Raw genomic sequence first — 15,458 nt, forward strand, 5'->3', positions numbered from 1 at the left:
AATAAGTATCCTAGAGATACATATATTGTATATATTAAATTTGAATTCAAGAAATGATATCTGGGAAGAAATGCTTATATTCGGAATTCGGGAACCGTGGGAGTGCTACACTTGTGTTACGGTACTATCTTTGCCTCTTCGGAGCACACGTGGAACGCAATTTCAAATTTCATATTCGTGAAACATCCTACATCTCCTGTAGGAAGAGTCAAAAGATAGAAATGAATTTAACAAATGTTACAAAAATTTAACGGCATACGGCGATGTTTTACACAGGAGAATGTGTTTGCACATAGTAGTACATCGATTGCACAAAGTCTGAAGACTAGCAAGGCTAGCAGCCCGCAGGTGTTCAACCATCTGATTTGTGCCATAACTAAAGGTGACCTTACTACATGGCCGATAAATAATAGTACATGGCTGGCCAGCTCACGAGCAAGAGCAACACGGATTTTTTTTTTCTCCGTGCACTTTGCTCTGCAATTGGGAGGGCAAAAAAACTGTGCAAGGCATCTTTTGGCTCGCCGCAGTTTAAGTTGGCTACAAGTGTCCCCAAGCACTGCATTACTCACGGTTTAAAGTGCTTTAACCCATAGAAGAATCATTCCGATGGCGCATTCTCCATAATTGCTGCTGACAACTTTGCAGCCGCCTCATCATTTTTCACCCTGATCAAGTATGTTCGAGCTACAACTGTAGCACTGCCTGATTCACTTGGCTGTCCATCCTGAGAAATTATAGAATGAATAAGTGTCACACTCCCTGAGCTATATGCATAACACACGTGACAGGTTAAGTATAATTTGAAGCAGTGTAATATGCACAGAATGTAAAATATAGATCCAAGTTTATGCTAACTTCGATTTAACTGTTTCCGAGTTCATACACTAGGGAACAAGAAACCTGGGTAAATTTGATCCAGTTGTATCTCTGCTTCTAACAATGCTAACTCACAAGTCACAAAATAAATCAGCATGTATTAACCTACTCTAGTACAGATGTATGGAGTTTCTTCTAAGCACCAAAAGACCAGCAAGTCAAATATAACAAACTCTTGATACAAATATTTGAATTAGAGCACCACACGTTATGTTTCAATGTGCACCACTCTAGCATGTTGTTATAAAAGAACATACCGCTGCCCAGATCTTCCATTCTTTTTTTTTTTTTGGGGTGTGGGTTATTTTCTTTTGATGTGTGTAAGTGTGTAGTGAGGGTAGAAGGCAGTGGTTACTTACTGAGGTATGGAATATCGAAGCAACCGTGCTCTTTTTAACATTCATCTTTATCCCCTTATAGATCAGAGCATTCAGAAGAATTTTGCCCACCTGCATTCAGAAAACTATTTTACAACCTTACAGCAGCCTATATATGCCAAGAACAGAGGGAGCAGGGTGGGTTGATCTCACTACTTTTGACAGCCAAAAGAAAAAAATCAGAAAACAAATAAAATAAAATGACAGGTCGTACTATGTGAGAATTTAAGAAAATGAACTTGGCTGGTTTCATAGGAGCAGAAAAGCTAGAAACAACTATTGGTTATATATAACAAAGATAGCAAATGGATGTCAAGTTTGATGCACAATGAACATATAAATAATTAATATTGCCATCACAAAACTGAAGACAAATGGACTTGGTTACATGTATATAAGAAAGGAGGTGTACATACATCGTTTCTAATAACAATAGTTGGAGTGGACTCTTTGGAAGCTTTCTCGGCACCCTCTTTACACCTAATGTTGAGCTGGCCAACACCAATATCTTTCCAACCATTGGCAGGATCATCATGCTACAAATGGAAAAAGAAGCGTGAACTCAGGTACAAGCATTTTTTGCGAGTAATTAAATAGTAGAACTGGCTCCCAAAACACAAGTTATAATTATAGAAAGAAAAGAAAAAATAATAATACATAGGAAAGCTCTAATACCTTAACATACACCTTGCATTTGGCTTCATAAACAACAACGATTCCTTTCTCTTCTGCCTTCTTTACAGAAGGGCTGCTAGGTTGTTCAGGTTCAGCATCTGATCAAACATAAGAACTATGAATAAACTGGGTTGCATAGAGAAACCGAGGAAATATTATCTCATACCCAAAAGTAACATCCCAAACATGGAAGGGTCAGGTAAATTGGAATTTTTATTAACTGGCGTTATCTAATTTATTATTGCTAAACTAAGTCAGATACTCACCTTCATCTGCATCACCTGAAGCTTCAGCTGCACTTTTATTTCCTGAAAAATTAACAATAACAGCTTAATGTTCCAAACAGGTAGAACCATAGAGGCATATATGTCTATTTTCTACATTAGAGTAACAAGGCGCTCTCCATAGGAGAAATTAGTGCCTTTATCATCAGAATTACAGGTGTTAGTTGCAGGATAAGAGAAATTGTGTTGGTAAATTCATATGAAAATTCTCAAGCCAAAAACAATTTGCTTTATTCTGAATTGCATGAATGGGACTTGAAATATTTACTGCACTACAAAAAAAGGTTTTAACTTGACATCGGATCAACTATGAGAGCATATAAATAACTTTTAGGCCATAGGATATCAAGGTAATATCAGCACTTGCATGTATTAATTTTCATTACAGTTACTAAATGGAAATAAGCCAATACTCACATTAGATAATTCCTCTTATTCAAAAAAAAAAAGAGAGAAACAAATGTAAGTATCACTTATTTTGTTTTACTTGTTTTATCATTAAAGTTACTTTAAGTATGACTCTTTTTTTTTTGCATATTTCCCTACATTGTTGAATTTGAATGGTTAGACGTCATGTCCAAAAGTCAACAGTTTCATATATTTAAAAACATTGTTTGGGGGGGGGGGGGGTATTTAAATCAGGGACCATAGAAAGAAAGAATGGCCAACTTTACTATGTACAGACATTATAAAAAAAACACGTGTTTTATTACTCCTTCCATCTGTGGAAGAACCAACACAATGAAGCCAGCAAAATAAGAAAAGTACCTGAGATAGCTGGCTGTTGGTTAACTGAAAACAGTGTCTGGGATGGCATGCTAAAACTCTGGGCACCCGAAGCAGAAAAAATGGATGGCATGCTTGGTGTTGAAAAGCCATTATTTGCACCAAACTGGAAACTCGGTTTGTTGCTATCACCAGGCATGTTTTTCTTGTCACCAAAAATGCCTAGATATCATTATGACACAACTAGCATAAATACATAAAAAATGGAGCAAATGTAAACATAGTATGGATATGAACTGGTGAGTAACCATACCAGTAAAGGCTGGCGTTTTTTGATGAGAAGCGAACGAAAACAAGTTCGGTGAACTTGAATTCTGAAATGCTGGGGAGCTAGCTGCTGTAACTGGACCTTTCTGCCCATTATCTGGGCTTGATTGAACCGTAAACTTGCTGTCTACAGCTGCCGGCGAAATAGTCTTCTCATCATTGGGTGGACCTGGGGACAACACCGCTGCTGAACCTGTTTTATTTTGCCTAATCCAATTGACAACATCCTTGAATTTTTCCTAATGAGAGCAAGCAATAGCAGGACGCCTAAGATTAGAGAAAAGGTAGTAGACTGCTGATGGAACAACTGCAGTGCTAATAGACTACCTAAGCAATACAAAAAGGTTTGCTGAATAAATAGCAGTCAATTCTACAAGTCAAGATCAGAGAAAAAAGTCACAGTTCTAAAAGCATTTGGATCAATATTGTGTTCCCAAACAGAACCCAGTCTTAGGAAGAACTGTTATAATTCAGATACTGCCCTGTGCATATGTTTATGGGTTTACACAACTGAGAAGATAATGAGTGGTTTTGTATTAGTATAATTTCATTTCTTGAGTTCTTTTTCCGGTGTACAGCAACCAAAAAAAAAAAACAAATAATTAACCCTACAGTAACTTAATAAATATAAGTTAGATACTCAATTATTCATAACAGTATACATGATTCTAGTTTGTATAGCTGTTTGCCAGTAAACACTTTTGATAACTACCTGCTAGTTACAGCTTCAAAATGTGCATAAAAGAAAGATGGTGAGATACATTCCGTCAGTATTATATCTCAAATTGTGCAGTGCACAAAAGAGTACATTAAAAGTTTTGTACGAATGCATCAGGTTAAAAAAAACACTACCAAATACCAAGTCTATAGGGCATGTGACACCTACCATTATTTCAGAAGCATGGGATATGTAGTCCCTCATGCCATCCTCCCAAAGTTCGGCTGGATGATTTTGCAACTGTGATTGTACCCAGCTGTTCAGATTGGAACATCCAGATGAGTATTTATTACAGATTGAACACCGAATAAATAACAGAGTGGTACTGCAAGGGATACAGGTCAATTTAACAGAAACGTCAACATTCAAAAACTGTATTCAGCACAAAGTTACAGCACATAGTTCAGAGAAAACTCAGGTTGCAAGAAAGCACAGTGTTAGGGCTTAGGAGAGATTGATGGTGCAGGTAGTTGCCAAAATGAATGAGCACACATACTAGACAACATCAAATACACAAGTAATACCACAAAATCCAAATGTTGATGTGGTTTACAACATCCAAAACTAGTAGCAACTAGAAGGTGAAGAAGTGACCGACCTAGCAAACTGGCTATTGAGTGCTCTCACATGCTTGTTTGCCGCTTCAGCCCGCTGAGGATCTAAAGTAGCGGGTCCTGCCATCATATGCTGATGGGAAGACTCCGCCCTGTGAACACCAAAAGAGGGTCTGTCCATTACTCTCTTACTTGGTAGCTGCAGCATTATAATAACAAAATGAACAATAAATAAAAGGACAGGAGAAACAGAAAATAATTCTAATTTCTCAACATGTACAAAATCACAAAAAGTACTTATTTGCAAGGGATGCGAATGTCTAGTGGCTTAGCATCACATGAAAACGATCAAAACTCATAGAACAGTTTATATAATGCTGCAAAGCTGATAATGTGACAATTCAATGATCAGCATCAATATACAGTTTACATTCTTTTGTCCCATCCTCTTTCTCATGTCAGCCAATCTGGTTTTTCACAGTAGCGGATCTAACATGGGACATGGGGATTCAGTTGAACCCCCAAACCTTTTCGGGAACCATCAAACTGTTACTAGTATTAAGGTTAAAAGGCAAATTTCTAGAACAGAAGCTAGGGTTAACGCACTTCGAGAAAAAGTGCGTGGGTAGAGAGAGAGAGAGAGAGAGAGAGATGGGAAAGAGGATGTGCGTACCGGATGCGGCGGAAGCAGCAGGACGAGCGACGGCGACCCTGCTCGCTCGCTCCGCTCCGCTCGCTTGCGCGATGGATGGGGATCGGAGCAGGGGGTGGTGGCGGAGGATGTGCTCACCAGGGTGGATGCGGCGGAAGCAGCAGGACGAGCGACGGCGCCCTGCTCGCTCGCGGGATGGATGGGGATCGCCGGAGGCGGCGGTGGCGGCGGCGGCGGCACAGCGGTGGGCAAGGGCAAATTGACGAGGAGGCCTCTGTCAGGATAACTCGCGCACGACAGAGGTGTCAAAATGGCGAGGGTAATTTAGTAATTTCGCCTAGCACTCAATCCACCCGGGTTACTTGCACATCCCATCCCAACCCTACCCAAACGCCAAACGGTGGAAATGAAGTAGTAAAACTTAGAAATAATATCTATTGCTTTTTGATCTCATTCTGAACAGGGTAACATGCTGCTTACACGTGTTATGAAACTATTATCTCCTACCAAAGATAAATATGGGCTCATACCAAATATATGGAAACGTATCCTAATAGGACTCTTCCTATTATGGGTATATATACTAAGAGAGAGGGGTTGAGATGTTAGTTGATGTATTCGCATATGGTTAAAGCAATAAAGCTGTGATGCCCCTCCCTATATTCGTGTTCATCTACTATATGATTGTGTGCATGAGATCGTCGTCTTCTATTCGGATCAGTGAATAGGCCACTAGTTATTCAACACGTTATCAGCACAAGTTTGCTCGTTCCGTTGATCCGGGTAAGTATTTTTGCTAGATCAATTTGTTTTTGTACTAATCAGATTGATCTACTGTGTTTATGCATTGGTCTATCATCGGCCGAGACAATCGCCTCCAAGAGTAGCCGTGCACCGAGACAGCCCACCAGGTGATGCGCATGCACGTCGCACTCCACGCGCGCGATAGCCGGAGGAGCAGCCCCGCCGCAGTCGTCCGCGTCGGAGCTCCTAAGCCGACGACACATGCGCGTACACATGTGCAGATCGAAGCAAGCTTATGCCAAGCACAAACATGGCGCATGCCCACGCATGGATCCATCCAAATTCAATTCACCAATATACATATGCATCCATATAGCTATATGATCTCGTTTCTAATCACAGATTGATCTGCTCTTTGTTTGCATATACTACTGCCGACTGATGATCATCATGGCGAGCTCCACGCGAGGCACCAGTGATCATCAAGCGCCCGCTCCGCTCCTGCATGCGCCGACGATCAACCTCGGCTACCGGGAGCCACGTGCTGCCATGGTAATCACGCACTATGGCAACACGATCATGCGCATCAAACGATGAGACACACAAGTGTGTTACATGCATGCATCGTCAACCTGCCGGTATACGCTATGCAATTGCATATGCAGACCGGCTAACTTTACATGGGCCAAATGAGATAAGTTATCGATTTAATCTATTCTAATACTTAGCAGTAGCGAGATTAACAAGCTAGATCATATCTCTAGTTGTTTTCAATTTCTCGCATGAATAGATGTATTTGTCCGGCCTTTTGCGCCGACTCTTCTCTTGTTATATCGCCGACTACGAAGTTCGGCACCACGTGCCCGAACGCGTTTACCGTGCACACAAGAAGGTGCACATACATAATCCGTTGAATTGAACGACGGAGTGTTGTCCCGAACGATGACACCTGATCACACTCGGTAACACACGACACCACCTAGAAGTTATGGTCTATTTGGCTAGCATAGTCGTTGATCTATGAATATATTAACACACTCGTCATCGCCGATCTTATAGATAAGCGCGCTTGGGACACTTGTTGGTTGTGACTTGTATGTTAATAATCCGTCATATTGCTATCTGTATGAAGTAGATGGTAACAAATCCGAGTCATCGGCACCTGTATACGCCGCCGCCGCCGCCTGCACGTACCGACACCCTAACGCCACCGCATGACGTCTTCCCCTTTGTCAATGGTTGCCGAATCAATCCAGAGACTTTCCCTCGTCGATCCGCCATCTGAAACGCCGACTCGATGTCCTTTCGAGGCCATCCGCAACGCAATTGACGGCCGCCACCCGTAGCGACGCCGAGGAGCTTACGCCCGCCTCCCCTCGCCGCCGGTACGCACGGCATGCCTCCCGCGCTACCACACGTGGCCGGGACAAGGGTCGAAGCCGCCATGAGCGCCCGCCGCCGATAGCCGTCCGCCATGCCGGCCTGTATGCTGAGCCGAGTTTCGTCGACACATAACATGGAGCTATGATTGTCGAACGGCGGTCACGGCTTGATGCCGACGAATGCCGGTGTCGGTGCTACTAGATGTTGCACCGCCGCTCCGCCTCTAACCATGGCAACTTGCCATAGTCGTCCATCTCTACCGAGGGCTCACTAGCAAGTTTGCCATTGGTTCCATCCGTCGTCTCCATTGAAGAATGGCAATTGGATCATACCTCACCCACTTCTTGTGGGAGAAGGTCGTAATAGCCCATTGGGGAACATATGAGATGGGCTGGCCAGGTTTTCAAGCTAGCTAGTATAAGGAGATGGGCCAAGTAGAAATTGGCCTATTAAAAGGAGTCGGGCACGAACCATGATTTTGGTCCGAAAACGGCATTTTATTTCAAAAGTCCTTGGTTTCCAAGGCATTATGCGGAACTCGAAATTATGCGGGAAAAGTCCTATGGGACATTAGAAACTACGGGGAATATACATTCGCCATTTATACTTTGAACCTTCATGAATTGGGTTTACGCCAAAAAGAGAAGAATTAAGGATTTATACCTTAGTCCCGTATTTCTAAGTATTTGCTTTAACTTTTTAGTTAGTTTCTTGAATAACCATAATCAATCCTAGAAACATTGTTTTTAGGCAAAAGAGCTTCCATGAACTTGTGAAACCTTTGTTTTAGCACCCTTTTTGGAAGCATCATATTTTATGGTTTATTTCCTGGCAATTGTTTGTTTGGGGTAATTGATTGTTCTGTGGGTTAGTAGTTCTGTAAATTACACATACCTTTGAATAGCAGAAAATCATGTTAATTGCTAGGATTGTAATAAAAGGTGTGTATAGAAAACTATTCTTTACTATTTTGTACTCGTTTTGTGCACTTTATTTACTAGAAGTAAACCGGTAGAAAGTTGCATAAAAGGACATCATGTAAGTAGTTGCACGTAGCAAATACATTTATTGGGCAAATGAGTAATAGAATTATTCATATATCTTCTCTTTGTCTAATTGTCGCCACATTTGTAGAACGCACAATTATATATTCTCCGTATAGAATAAATGTATACACTCATCATGAAGAGAGTATATTATTGACTTAGAGATATTTATTAGTGCATGACTATCATAGAAGATAAGCTACAACTAATTTATATTAATTGTGTCCAAGTAGATACAATGTCATCGAATTTGCGAATATATAAACAAGAAGTCTATATGCTAATATGAGCTGCACCAAAATTATCTATCAAAATACTATGTACCTATGCAGTGTCTATAGTTAATTTGATTGATAATGTTATGTCCATCTTCCACGTATAAATGAATTTACAAATGAAGTATTGTTTTTATGGATGTATGCAAATTATTTTGAGTAAATTGGTCATTTGTATTTGAAGCAATTTTGGCCTAGATGCAACATGTTTAGTTGTTAGAATTGATACACAAGAAGTTGTATTACTATCAACATGTGCATTTGCACGCACATATATGACTTGTACTATTAATATGTTCATGAAGAACATGCATACTCAATATTTGTGGAAGGAAAGAAATTTGGTGTATTTGAATTTGATGTTCAACTCAGGGCAAGACGAATAGTAATGACAGTAATCTTGCATTCGTTCTTTTGAGATAGTATTTTATAATACACGAGTTACATTATAGTTTAGATTAAGTTCAATATGAAGAACATGGTTAAGCTCATGTAGAGCATCTTTATCTTTTACTTTAGGCATAGAAGCTTCTGCATTAGATTACCAAATATTTTTTTATATAGGTCATCTCACCTTACCTATATTGCCTTTCTTTTACCTGTAGTAATTCTTTAACCTTTTGTGGAATAAAATTGTGAATTGTATGTCTAAAATTGAATGTAAATATTTATCTTGCCTGTTATTTGAAGTATTTTTGGTGAATGTATTCTTATTATCCACTAAGCCTCAATCAACCATGTAGGTTGATAGTTCTAAGTGCATTGACGCCACATTGGCATACATGTAAAGTTGTTTACTTATGCACATGAACAATTAGAATATTTATGTTTAAGCATTGAAGCTTAAATATATCCACCTGCAACCACATTATTTCTTTTAGAAAAGTTGCACCATGAAGTTACAACAAATATGTGGGTTTCACGACAACTGTTTTGTAAATTTTCTTATGATTGGCGTGAAAAAGGGGAGGAATATGTGTATTTTGCAAATTAATTTCAGAATATTTGCAATAAAGAAGCATAAGAAATTGTGGATATGTAGCAGGCAAATTGGTGTGTTATAGGTCAAAATGCTAGAAGCAAAAATAGCCTAAACTATTAACGAATCTTATTTGGGATAATTATGAATTATTGTCACACAACGAAGTGTGTTATTTATTGGCCATTGAAAATTGCATATTCATCAAGGAAGTATGAAATTGCATATAGCTATTTGAAAGCTATTGGTTTACTTGTAGTAAACAATATCCTAAATAATTAATGACCTTTTGGATTCGAATGATTCTGAATGATCAAATGACACCACATTTACTTTGGCGTAATGAATAAAAGTTAGACATGTCACCCAATTAATTTATTGGCATATTCAATAAGAATAAATATTCTCGTAGAATAATGTTTGGGTGATTTGAAAAGTTCCATGATGGTTAAACTATGTTCATAGATTAATGTTTTAGTGTTATAGTTATGTTCTTGAAGACATCATGAAGTTATATAATACTAACACATCCATCTTATGATCATATCTATGTTGCATAAATATAAACATGAAGTTTATTGATCCAACTTAATTCAAGAATTGAATATAGTATGAGTAATTGGATCAAGTCTTGGGCAAATAAAAAAAAGCTAGAAAATAGAGTAATTTTGTCGACTAGTGGATATTTGTTTGGGCTTCATTGTCGCAGAATAATAACCCTCTATGAATTGGGATAACCTATATTATTAGGGATGTGCAATTTTTCATGCCATTGCATTAATTTTTATGTTAGCTCACTGCATATAATATCTTTACCCCCTTTATTTTGTATAAGTGCGTGTTCAATGAATGAACATTTCCCTCATATATCACCACCATAGCATACATATATGGGCCTCCACATGAAGTTGGGGATACAAATGGACCGAATTCCATTAATCCAGTGCCTATGATAGGGGATTTTTGTGATATGCTATTAGATAAAGATCGAATATCGGCATCAGGGGGAGAAAAGCCCATGTGTTAAAGATGCCTTATATTTTCAAGAAGAAAAATATATTTATAAGTAAGAATAACGCACAAGCCAAACTAAACTAGAAGGTTTAGTTTATTCTCCTGTAAGCCAGAATCGGGAGCTTGCCAGATAATTATGAATTAAAGGAGTAATCAGAAGTTATGTTTACTTGTAGTAAATTTTCTGCTCACAGTGGTATACCCCGGGTTTTGAATAGTATATCCACAAATGCAGAGTGACATGTTAGTCAATGTTCTAAAATCTACAGGGACGCCTGCGGATTCTAAGATTTAACGACTATTGTCAATGTACCCATTAATAACTCCTTACAACTCTAGTAGAGTAATCACCATGAAGGTGAATTGCCTCATGAATAGGTTCATCATGAAGATGAAAACCCAGAATTAAAGTGCGCACATCTATCTAATTCTAGGATGCGGAACAATCATACATCTTATGTTTGGGAAATGACTAAGATATGGTTTACAATGAATTAACCTCACGGAATGAGTATGTGGAGAAAAGAATGGTTGTCGACAACATCGCCTCTATGATTGCTAATATTTCTCTAATGAGAATCCGGATCCGGACCAAAGTCCATGGCAGAGTTGCATAGTAGCACTCATATCGGGTCTATTGAAGAAAGCAATGAGGTTGAACCATAGTCGCTAAATAAGTCTATGTGAACATAAAAGTTCAGACTTAATAGGAAATGAAGTGGTGAAAAGCAACGGTTCATATAGTCATGGAAAAGACTATATTCTCCTACTATGAATGTATAAAATTCCGCTATATATGGCAAAAGGCATGAATGAATAAATGATATGCAGTTTATGGGTTATGAAAATCCATATGAAGTTTTCACTAGAAAGAAAACAATTTCACAACATATATGTAAATCTCATACTAATTAGTGTTATGAAGCACACTATATTCTCATGAAGAGAATTGCAAGACTCGTAGAAGAATTTATGATGACTCACGAAAAGTTTTTCTCCTAGAAGTGAGAATATTTCTCATAGCAGAGAAAATGACTTCCGGAAGAATAAGTTGATCCCTGTAGGACTAAGCTAATGTATAAATTACCGGTTAATCTCCATATAACACCGATAACTCGTACTCCCATAAAGTGGACAGACCCGTTCAAACGAATGAATTAGAAAATCACATCCACTAGCATGCAAGTGGATCAGTAGTTTTCTACATACTATGAAGGTGTAAGAATTTATATATCATGAAGATATACTTATTGATGGTATTTGGCAATCTTATTAATTCCCCTAATGCCAAAATATAGACCAGTTTATGTCACTCTAAGTGGTTTAAGCTAATTGTCGAAGATTAGTGAAACAATTAAATTGGTAATGATTGATAAATCCACTAAGAGAAAGTTGCATAATATTTAACCTCTTGTATTGAGCTAATTATTTTATACATACCGCATATGTGTATCGTTGCAACTTATTTTCCCATAGTCCTCCGTAAGGATAAAACTTTGTTTGTATTGCACATTTGAATAAGTGGTTATACATATTGCTCCTATACGTTGATTTCTTTCTCATGTTCATAGTAGAACTTATGAAATAAGTAAACGAAAGATTAAACATTGTGGTAATTTTATTATCATTGTTTTATACATTAATAAAAATGTGGTTATGACATTGGAACATGGAAGTTTCAACGGATGTCTTATTGAGGGGGAGCATATATGCTAAACATTGATTATCATAGTTAAGACTTGGAAGTCTTATATTTGATTTACCAAGAATTAATCAAATTAATCATTGTTTTGATAATTTACCTTGAAGGTTACTACCGCTATAATTGTTGTGTTAATCCAAGTTGATTAATATAATAAAGCATATAGATCATTAGCTATTTATGAAGAATAGTCGATCTTAAAGATTATACGATCAAGAAGATCGTGTGTTGTACTCTTTTTCCCTTAGTGAGTTTTTACTTGAATATTTCTCATGCAAGGTTTTTAACGAGGCAACAAGTGCAATATAACTAGTGTGTACGATGTATTCTTTTCTCCTATCCTTTTTTCCCACTGGGTTTTTGGATGGAGTTTTCCCAAGGGGGAGTGTTATGAAACTATTATCTCCTGCCAAAGATAAATATGGGCTCATACCAAATATATGGAAACGTATCCTAATAGGACTCTTCCTATTATGGGTATATATACTGAGGGAGAGGGCTTGAGATGTTAGTTGATGTATTCGCATATGGTTAAAGCAATAAAGCTGTGATGCCCCTCTCTATATTCGTGTTCATCTACTATATGATTGTGTGCATGAGATCGTCGTCTTCTATTCGTATCAGCGAATAGGCCACTAGTTATTCAACAACACGTACTCCACCAAAAACAATTTAATTCATGGGGAAGTGTCCATTTACATACAGGAGAAGAGGAGAAGTGTCTTAGCAGGTGGGGTAACACAGAGATTAACACACTGAGACAGTGGATTATTTACTTATACATTCGGGCCAAATTAGTTGTCGTTTTGAGTTTTATATACTTACTCTGTTTCTAAAAATTTGACGCCGTTGTTTTTTCCAAATACAGTTTATCATACGTCTTATTCTTTTAAAAAAGTAACTATTAATTTTGTTCCTAACATTTAATTCATGTTTAAACATGCTTATATAAATATTTTTTTAATAAAACAATTTATAAACAGGAATGAATAACATTTCTGTATTTTTTGAAATAAGAAGAACGATCTAAGGTTATAGACAAAAAAATAAAAGCGGCAGATATTTTATGATGAAAGCAGTAGTACAATAGCAAAGGGTAGATATGGAAATAGATGAATCACCAAAAAGCAAAAGTTAGAAAGAAAAACTCAAAGCGGCAGGTATTTTATGATGGAAGTAGTAGTACAAAGGGAGTACAAAGGGTAAATATAGAAACAGAGGAACCACCACAATACCTGTCTCTCCGCATATGTACTGCAAGGAGGGGGGGCGGGGGGGGGGGGGGGGGGGGGGGAGGGAGGGGGAGAGAAGCAGTATTCACCACCCAAGACCACAAGTAGAAGAAGAGAGGCATACAGAGTGGAAAACAACTGTGCTAACAGTAAGCAAGCGACCAAGCATGTCGGAACTGTTGGAATTAATGGATGGGCCTTAGCCCACTCGAAGATTAATTCTTTGGAAAATCACAAAAGGCCACCTCATGGGATGGCATACATGGGGAGTTTAGTATCACCTTGCTTATTCTAGGAGAGGGGGACCTCCTTAAAAAAGAGGATGCCCTCCTAGCCACTTGAAGCATGTATGGTGGAGAAAAGAGGGGGAACACCACATGCGCGCTCGCTGGCCTGGCAGGGCAGGCGGCACGCGTGCACGACGTACGTGTCGAATGGTCCGCAAAATTGGCTCCTCACCCTTGCACAGATGCAGTCTCCTTTTGCAGTTTTGTTTTGCTGCAAGAAATTCAGATTTGTTTTGTTTCTCCTTTTGCAGTTTTGTTTTGCTGCAGGAAATTCGGATTTGTTTTGTTTTGGAAACATTCCGAAAAATCCGGTGCGTGAAAACGGCGTGGTGTCCGGATAAGTTACGCGCGACTTATCCGGTTCGGTTACGCGGAGTGGAGATCGTGCAGGCGCCCTGATCAAATGACCTATCTCTATATAAGCCGAGCCGCCGCCTTTACGCCGCCTGCACGACGTACGTGTCGAATGGTCCGCAAAATTGGCTCCTCACCCTTGCGTAGATGCAACCTCCTTTTGCAGTTTTGTTTTGCTGCATGAAATTTGGATTTGTTTTGTTTTGGAAACATTCTGAAAAATCCGGTGTGTGAAAACGGCGTGGAGTTCGGATAAGTTACGCGCGACTTATCCGGTTCGGTTACGCGGAGTGGAGATCGTGCGGGCGCCCTGATCAAACGACCTATCTCTGTATAAGCCGAGCCGCCGCCTTCACGCGACACACGAACAATCATTGGATTCCACACTTTCAAAGAGATTATATTCTTCGGTGAATCATTAAAGAGAGGGCTAGCATATCATTTAAATAGCTCGAAGGTTGAAGATTTGGGTAATCTATCAGATTATGATTTTGTAACTCAGTATGGGCAGTTCATGGCTGGGTCATTTCCATACACACCCTGCTGGATGTGAGGGGATAAGTCCATTTTTCTCGTAGAAAAAAAAATAATCTGAAGGTCATCCAAGCGTATGTGTTTCATCGCATATATACTGATGAAACATCAGTCAAATGGCCCAAAATTTGCTCCTTACTTTGCCTTAATTTTCAGTTTCCTTAAAATTTATGGTACTCACAACTGCTGCTAACGGAAATCTTTGATAATTATTGTTCATTCTTTCAGCTACTAGTTTGTGTTACATGAGCTCTTGCATAAAGTTTGTGCATCTCTTTCTGCTGCTATTTACCTTTCTATATATAGCACTGACATGGATAACATAGACTTACCGTAGTATACTTATTTTCTTTTTAGATGATCTTACCGTAGTATACTATTAAGGAAGCATTGCTAACTTGGAGAAAGTTGGAACAAAGGAAAACAATAATTTGGTAGATGAAAATGCGAGGTGGTCAGGTGAAAAACAGAAGGGCCGGATACTCTGTCTAAATATGTTTTCGAAAAAAAAAACCCTACTGTCTGAATATAATGATGCAGTAGAAATTACAAAATCCGATAGGTGGTCAACAAATACGGAGGGATACGTGCTAATCTAATGGATTTTCTTTTATATATTGCAACTTAGGTCATGTTCTTCATTTTCCATTAGCATATTTTTCAAAGACCTCCAGCGCTCGCTCGCCAGAATCTTCGGCAACTTCAAACGAGATTGG

General features: G+C 38.7%; 1 protein-coding gene across 2 annotated transcripts; it reads right to left on the minus strand.

Moving 5' to 3' along the window:
- Window positions 1-226: 226 nt before the first annotated feature.
- LOC127768808 (uncharacterized) lies at window positions 227-5,482 on the minus strand. 2 transcript variants are annotated; one of them, XM_052294460.1, is made up of 10 exons: window positions 5,214-5,482; window positions 4,585-4,739; window positions 4,155-4,242; window positions 3,255-3,507; window positions 2,984-3,163; window positions 2,198-2,239; window positions 1,932-2,029; window positions 1,673-1,792; window positions 1,239-1,328; window positions 227-727 (listed from the first exon to the last, which is right to left on the minus strand). In XM_052294460.1, exons 2-10 carry the CDS (start codon window positions 4,719-4,721, stop codon window positions 602-604), a joined length of 1,134 nt encoding a protein of 377 aa, XP_052150420.1. In that variant the 5' UTR covers window positions 4,722-4,739; window positions 5,214-5,482; the 3' UTR covers window positions 227-601. The 2 variants fall into 2 exon arrangements, with proteins under 2 accessions (XP_052150420.1, XP_052150419.1); XM_052294459.1 differs by having other exon boundaries at window positions 4,585-4,692; window positions 5,214-5,359.
- Between the last annotated feature and the right edge of the window lie 9,976 nt (window positions 5,483-15,458).

This window comes from Oryza glaberrima, chromosome 3 (genome assembly GCF_000147395.1).
Source record: "Oryza glaberrima chromosome 3, OglaRS2, whole genome shotgun sequence".
In the NCBI taxonomy this organism is placed as follows: Eukaryota; Viridiplantae; Streptophyta; class Magnoliopsida; order Poales; family Poaceae; genus Oryza; species Oryza glaberrima.

Coding starts and splice junctions, on each gene's coding strand:
- LOC127768808 (XM_052294460.1), bottom strand. CDS start 4,721: ATGGACAGACCCTCTTTTGGTGTTCACAGGGCGGAGTCTTCCCATCAG. Junction 4,243..4,584: donor CTCAATAGCCAGTTTGCTAG/GTCGGTCACTTC, acceptor CAATCTGAACAG/CTGGGTACAATCACAGTTGC. Junction 728..1,238: donor CTTCGATATTCCATACCTCA/GTAAGTAACCAC, acceptor ATAATTTCTCAG/GATGGACAGCCAAGTGAATC.